We start from the raw sequence: 7015 nt of genomic DNA, 5'->3' as shown, positions 1-7015 counted from the left end.
CGGCTCGGCCCCGCTCCGCTCGGCTCGGTTCGGCCCCGTTCGGCCCGGTCCGGCTCGGCTCGATTCGACGGGACCGGACCGCTCCGCCACGCCCGGTCGGTCCCACGGCCGCCGCCGAACTGGGGGTGCTGGGACCGTGCCCCAACGGGACGGGAGGGGGCCGCGCTCTGCCCCCGCCCTGTCCGGAGCCGCGGCCGCTAATTACAGCTAATTACAGCCCCGGAGTTGCGGCTGCCCCGCCCTGCCCGGACCCGGGCACCCTCGGGCACGATCCCGGCCCTGGCGCTGCCGCCGCGCTCTGCGGCCACGCAGGGACAGACCGGGCCCGGGGGGAGCTCCGGGGCCAGCCCGCGGCGGGGTCTCAGCTGCACTGGGGACTTCGGTCACACGCTGAGAGCCGGCCACAAGCGGCGACAACCGCCCGCTCCTCATCTCGGTGCAAAGGTGGAGCGCAGGGAGGGCGGTGGGAGGAGGATTATGCGGAGCCAGGGCTTGGGAGGTCCGGCCAGTCGGGGCGGGGGTGCCGCCTCTGGCATAGGGCCGGTGGTGGACAATGGTGGGACCGAGGGACATCATTCCCCGTTGGACCCAGTGTCCCTGCGGGATCCAGAGTCCTTAGCAAAGGGGGATTTGGGGACAGTCCCTCCACAGAGCCCCCATGCCCACTGGTGCTGGCACCCCCAGGGCTCAGGGAGGATGATGCCCCCAGCACATGGGAGTTCTCCAAACCACGGTCCCAACAGCTGATAGAGCACTCGAGCCTGTGTCCAAAGAATTGTCTTTATTACAAATGGGCAGGCAATTGGCAGAGGGGGTGGTTGGCAGAGTGGGCAGTGGGCAGGAGTAGGAAAAACCCTGTGTCCCACCCTGGTGTGACCCCAGGCGCCAGCTCCCAGTGGGGCTCAGCCTGACCTGGCATCGCTGGCTCAGGAAAAAGACAAATTTGTCTCGAATCCATGTGCGGTTTGCACCAGACAAACGCCTCTGTGCAGTGGAGCTGGCACTGGCAGGAGTGGCACGATGCCAGCTGTAGCAAGAGTCCTTCTCCCCAGCTGGGGCTCTCCAGGCTGGGCAGCTCCCAGGAGGTGAGGACCCCCTGCCCCTTTCTTCCAGGAAGATGGTGATCTCATCTGGGGCTGCCCACAGCCACAAGGCTCCCAGGGGTCAGCCCGTGAGACAGGAGCCCGCAGGTTGGGAGCAGGGGGCAGGGAGCAGCGCTGGCAGAGCTGGTGGCTGGTCAGGCCTTCAGTTCTGGGGACACTGCAGGATGTCATACTTGACGTAGCCCACCCTGTCCACCTGGTAGCGCGGTGTCATCCTCCAGTAGAAGCTGCCCCGGCAGAAGTGGTACTTGCCTGGGCAAGGAGGGAGATGAAGGGTCAGCAGGAGTTTGGCCATACAAAGATCCATCCTGGTGGCTGCCCAAGCAGCACAAGCCCACGACACCCTGCACCTTGCTGGCACCCTGCCAGCTCCACCACAAGGACCCATGGGGCTGATGGCATGCCCTGTCCCAGAGCCATTCCCCACACACCCGAGCATCCCGAGCAGGAACCAGAGCAATGCCATGAGAGGCTCAGGCAGCCCAGGCCTGAACACACAGCACCCACCCGCCAGGTCCCACTCACCTTGGTACAGGAACACATTGCGTGCATCCAGGGGGACACCGGTGAAGACATCGTCGGTGGCACGGGGGTAGCCCTTGTCCACCCTCTGAACCTTCACATCCAGCCTGTGGGAGAGCAGAGCCGCGCTCAGGGCTGCTGGGAACCCCCTCCCAGTCCCTGGCCAGGGCTCAGGCAGGCGCTGCTGCTCTCCAGCGCTGCTGCTCTCCAGCCCCGCTCACCTCCAGTAGCTCTCCCCGCTGAAGAGCAGCACTTTGCCGCGGCCCCGCTGCAGGGCCCCCGAGAGGCGGCCGGCTTCCTTCCCTATACCCAACTTCTCGATCCCCCGGGGGCCCAGCGCGCTCTTCCCAGAAAACACCCAGAACTGCCGACCTGCAGTGGGAGATAGTGGGGGTGTCAGACAGCCCTGGGAGCTCCCAGGCTTCACCGGGCTCCTCCCCGTGCCCGTGGGACTGGGCGAGGGCAGGGAGGGCAGAGCTCACCAGCAAAGAAGAAAACCCTCTTGGTGAGCAAATCCTGGAAAACAGCATCGATGGTGTCTGGGAGGCCAGGCCAGGTATCAGCAACAGAGAAGGCACCCTGGATGCCCGATTTCCAGAAGGATGAGTAGGTCCAGTATTTCCTGGTGGGGAAAATGAGCTGTCCTGATCACCTCAGTCTGCCACAGCCTATGTCCTCCCCCATATCTCTGTGTTCCCCCACATGCCACCTCACCAGGGCAGGAGGTGCCAGATGCTGCCACTCACCCATCCTTGAAGAAGTACAGCTCCCCATTGATCTCTGTGATAGCATCAAAGTTCCTCTCCATGCAGGCATCCCGGCTGGGGTCCACAGGAATGGGTCCAACTGTGGGCTCTGGTGTCGTCTCCTCCTCTTCCTCAGTGGTGGAGGTGCTGCCAGCCTCTGTGGGCATGGGCTCAGGCTCCTCTGTGGGCATGGGCTCAGGCTCCTCTGTGGGCATGGGCTCAGGCTCCTCAGTGGGCAGAGGCTGGGGCTCCTCAGTGGGAGCAGGTGCAGGTGCAGTGGGCTTAGGGCCAGAGCCACGACCTGAGTGAATACAGGGGAGGGCATGAGGCTGGGTCAGCTTGGTGCTGCAGGACACCCAATGCACCCAGCTGCAGTGCAGCTGCTCACCATAGAGGTACTGGATGCCCTGGACATCATCGGGGTGCAGCTGGAAGTCCTGGATGTAACTGTACATGGGGTACATCAGGGCCTCACGCACGCTGGAGTGGTCCAGACCCAGTGAGTGTCCAAACTCATGGGCAGCCACCAGAAAGATGCTGTAACCTGGGAGACAGCACTGGCCTAAGTGCCTGGTGGGCCACAACAGGGCAGGACACACCATCCAGAGACTGTGGTCCCCACAAGGAGTGCAGCAATATGCCATGGGTCTGGGAGGCACAAAGGGGAGCACAGGCAGTACCTCTGTCAGGGCAGAAGCCCCACTTCTTGTCGGTGTCATAGTTGCTGGTGGTGGCACACCAGAGCTTGCCATCCTGCCGGCCCTGGCTGGTGCAGGCACTGTAGGACTGTCCCAGGAAGGTGAAGGGGAAGACACACGGGTCCCCCTGGGAATTGCCACCGATCACCGCCGTGTCTGCAGCAAAGTGTCAGTGAGGCTCTCCCTGGCCCCTGGCTACAACAGCCAAAAGCCAGGACAATGCTGAGACCCCTCATGCGCCCCCTCCCCTGCGTGCCCCCCTCCCTGCTGGCACCTCGGTTGGGGCAGAAGCCGTATTTCTTGTCCTGGTCGAAGCTGGAGGTGGTGGCACACCAGCGGTAGCCATCGGAGCGCCCGTCTGTGGTGCAGGCATCGTAGGAGGTGCCCTCGAAGACGAAGGGGAAGACACAGGGGGCTCCATCGCTGTTGCCACCATTGGTGTAGAGGACTGTGGGGTGAGGGAGAGTGAGGAGGGCCCCAGGCACGGCGGGGCTGGGCAGGGGTTATGGTTGCCATTACTCACGCTCGCTGGGGCAGAAGCCGTATTTCTTATCCCGGTCGTAGTTGGGGGTGGTGGCACACCAGGGCAGCCCATCCTTGCGCCCCTCCGTGGTGCACCGGGAGTAGGAGTGGCCCTCGAAGATGAAGGGGAAGTGGCATTCGGCTCCATTGGCATTCCCATGGCGGGTCTTCACCACTGCTCAGAGAGGGGCGGCTCAATGCTGCTGCTGCAGTTGGCACCATCAGACCCCCCCAGCCCACCACACCCTGCCCTTACCTAAGCCAGTTCCCAGTGTCCAGAACTCATCGTCGTCAAAGTGGGCATCACCCTGGATGCCCTGGCCTGGGGGAAAGGCGTGGGCCAGGAGCCCATCCTTGCCGTCGAAGGGGTACCCGTCCCCATGCTCTGCAGGGAAAAGCACCCTCAGCTGGACCTGCCAGAGGAGCCCTCACATCCCCAGCATGCACAGAGACACCCAAGCCCTGCACACCTGCACGTGTGGGGGCAGGGGGACTCTGGGCACAGCCCAAGGAGACATGGGGCAAGGATCTCACAGGCAGGATGCGTCACCAGGCCCCTCCTCACTCCCTGCCTGCCCAAAGGACATCACCTTGGCTGCCAAACATGATCATGATGTCTGCCTCGCCGCTGTATATCTGAGTGAAGGTGAGAGGGGTCACATCACTCCACACTTGGAACGCCCGTCTGAAGGCGTCATCGATCACAGCACGGTCCAGGTCGGGGGAGTAGTTCATCACCCTGCCAGGGAGGCAGAGGGTCAGTGCTGCCAGCTCCCCTCCTCATGCAGGGAGGCAGAGGGTCAGTGCTGCCAGCTCCCCTCCTCATGCAGGGAGGCAGAGGGTCAATGAGGAGCTCCCCTCCTCATGCAGGAGTGACCCTGTTCTGGGAAGGAGCAGACCCCCACCTCCAGAGATGATAGCAGTCACCACCCTTGACCTCACCCAGGGCTCAGGTGCCCTTCTGGGCATTGGGGAGCAGATGCTGCTGCCATCCCAGCTTGGCCCTGGCAGCACTGGGACCCAGCTGTACAGGCAGCAGCAAGCCTGGAGAAGGGCTGAGCAGAGGCTGCCAGCCTCCTGGTCCCTCAGGCTTTCCATTCTCCTGGGACCATCACCCTGGGGACACAAGGGTTCATCTCCAGAGCAGACTCACCGGTAAGTCAGGTCCATGTGGTCCCACTTGAGGTCCCCCTCAAAGGTAAGGAAGGTTCCCATGTCAGGGACGCCGCAGCGAGGGGCTCGCATGGCCTCCAGCGTGGCAGCATCCAGCTCTCCCGTCTCCTCCAGGCCCAGATGCTTCTGCATCTTGAGCAGTGCCTTGCCCAGGGACACCTGCCTGCCCCCAATCTTGGCCTCTGCCTCGGTGGTGTAGCCAAACCTCTGCAGGTAGCGCTGTGGAGGGAAGGCAGCCAGAGGGGTGAGCGAGGCAGGAGGGGGCTCCAGCAGCCCCGGCACCCATCCCAGCCTGGGTCCCTCCCTGAGCTCAAGGAGAACGACAGCTCTCAAGCCGTGCCTGCAGCCCTCACTGCCAGCCTGGGTGCCCCCTTGGGGACCTGGGTGCCAGCAGGGCACCACGGGGCCGTGCTGCCCTCACCTCTGCCAGCTGTAGATCCGGCAGGGTGCTGATCAGGTCCCCCGGGAAGGTGACAACCGCCTGCGGCTTGCCCTGGAGAGGGGCTGCCCAGCAGGAGACGGCCAGCAGCCCGGCGACAAGCGGGGCCAGGAGCAGTGCCATGGCTCGGCGGTGACAGGAGGGATGTGGCTGAGCTGGTCCCCGCTGTCTGCTCTGGGTGCCGCCGGGCTACCCGCTCCTATTTATGGGGTGGGAGGGCAGTGAGTCACCCTCAGACCCCTCAGCGCCGACTCACGCTCCCTTCTCCCTTCCCACGGTGACGAAACGCACACTCCATCCCTGCCTTAACTGTTTCATCACCTTGTTTACTAAACACGCCGCCTTCCGCAGCCACGCGAGGACAGGAAGGACTGGGCAGCTGCACCGGGCCACAGCGCAGCTCTGAACGGCCCCCTGGGGCTGCCCCGCACAGGCACTGCCCTGCTCCCTGCTGGCCCCAGGACCATGGTAGCTGTGGGGACACCAGGGCATCACTGGAGGCCAGCCAGGTGCTCAGGATCCTGTAGCTGTGTCATCACCCCGGCTGACACTGAGCTTGGCTGGCCAAGGGCTGATGATGCTGGACCCAGACCTGCAAGGATGTGGGTGGGTGTGGGGGCAGATGGCAGCGGAACCCCCACCTGAGCCCCAGCACCTGGAGCCCACCTGCCTGGGATTTGGGAGCTTGCACCCTCACCAGGACTCTACATCCTTCCCCACCACAGCTGCATCACCCCAGTGGGTCAGAGTGTTTCCAGCATTGGAGATGCCCATGACTCCTCACCTCAAGCCCAAATGCCAGCAGCTGAATGGCACAGCTTCCTGGTACCAGGGGCAATGCCTGGGCACGGGAATGCTCCACCTGGGGCCCTGGGACATTAGGGGTGCCCTCTCCTTGCTGCCCTGCTCTGCAGGGCGCTGCTGACTCAGGTTCCCACCCAGCACAGCACAGCACAGACCTTGCCATGGGATGGTGTTTTCCTGCTTCTCCCAAAGTGCCGACGCTTGTGGGAACGAGAGCAGTGAAGGGGAAAGCAAACAGGGATGAGGAGCGAGGAGAAAACAGATGGCAGGGAAGAAGGCGCAGCGTCAGCGGGGGGGAGGGAGCCCTGGTGCAGCCCAGCGAGGCTGCTGAGACACAGGTCCCAGAGCAGATCCCCTGCCCCAGCCCTCACAAACCCCCTGAGCTCCATGAAGCTCAGCTGGCTTCATCAGGAGGATCCTCCTGTTCACCCCATTGCTGTTAGTGCCTGTCCTCCCAGCTCCCAACAGTGCCAGACTGGGGCTCAGCAGCTGCTCCCTCCCAGTATCCCCCAGCTCTGGCTGAGCCAAACCAGCAGCTCCTGGCCCAGCCAAAGGATGAGCAGGTTATGCTGGCACCCAGCACAGCTGGGGACAGTGAGAGGTCAGGGCTCTGCTCCTTGTGTCCTTGGAGAGGAGCCCCCATGCCCAAGAGAGGGCTCATCCCTGGGGCAGCATCACCTGCCAGATGCCCTGTGCTGGTGGGATGCATCCACAGCTGGCCGGGCACAGGAAGCTCACTGGCAGTGTGGGCTAAGCTGGGAAGGAAGCAATGGTGAGAAATCAGGGGGTTGCCTCAGTCCCCCACCACAGCCCTGCAAGAGCAGCCCCCATTCCCTGGCACAGGAAATTGCTTCACAACCAGCTGCCATCCTGTACCCGGTGTGACAAACACATCCAGCCAAGTATTCCCTCATGGTGGGACACAGCCCAGGGACCCTGCAGCCAGGTCACCCTACAGCCCCTTCCCACAGGGTCCAGCCTGCCCCCCCTTGTCCCTGTGATGGCCCA

The 7015-nt window shown here is 63.6% G+C and overlaps 1 protein-coding gene across 1 annotated transcript; it reads right to left on the bottom strand.

Moving 5' to 3' along the window:
• Positions 1-766: 766 nt before the first annotated feature.
• MMP9 (matrix metallopeptidase 9) lies at positions 767-5415 on the bottom strand. The gene is made up of 13 exons (XM_054274516.1): positions 5186-5415; positions 4745-4983; positions 4182-4330; positions 3848-3976; positions 3593-3766; positions 3344-3517; positions 3052-3225; positions 2760-2915; positions 2372-2672; positions 2108-2247; positions 1847-1997; positions 1629-1732; positions 767-1355 (listed from the first exon to the last, which is right to left on the bottom strand). Exons 1-13 carry the CDS (start codon positions 5324-5326, stop codon positions 1246-1248), a joined length of 2142 nt encoding a protein of 713 aa, XP_054130491.1. The 5' UTR covers positions 5327-5415; the 3' UTR covers positions 767-1245.
• Between the last annotated feature and the right edge of the window lie 1600 nt (positions 5416-7015).

Source organism: Melozone crissalis, unplaced genomic scaffold (genome assembly GCF_028551555.1).
Source record: "Melozone crissalis strain CALT ecotype California unplaced genomic scaffold, PUWL_Pcris_2 ptg000017l_1, whole genome shotgun sequence".
Taxonomy (NCBI): Eukaryota; Metazoa; Chordata; class Aves; order Passeriformes; family Passerellidae; genus Melozone; species Melozone crissalis.
The sequence above is the reverse complement of the archived record's forward strand: the minus strand, read 5'-3'. Positions and strand labels throughout refer to the sequence as shown.

Excerpts from the sequence above, each read along its gene's own strand:
- MMP9 (XM_054274516.1), bottom strand. The coding sequence starts at position 5,326 with ATGGCACTGCTCCTGGCCCCGCTTGTCGCCGGGCTGCTGGCCGTCTCC. Across the intron at positions 3,226-3,343 it reads CGGCTTCTGCCCCAACCGAG|ACACGGCGGTGATCGGTGGC; the intron begins GTGCCAGCAGGG and ends ACTTTGCTGCAG. Across the intron at positions 1,356-1,628 it reads CAATGTGTTCCTGTACCAAG|GCAAGTACCACTTCTGCCGG; the intron begins GTGAGTGGGACC and ends CTCCTTGCCCAG.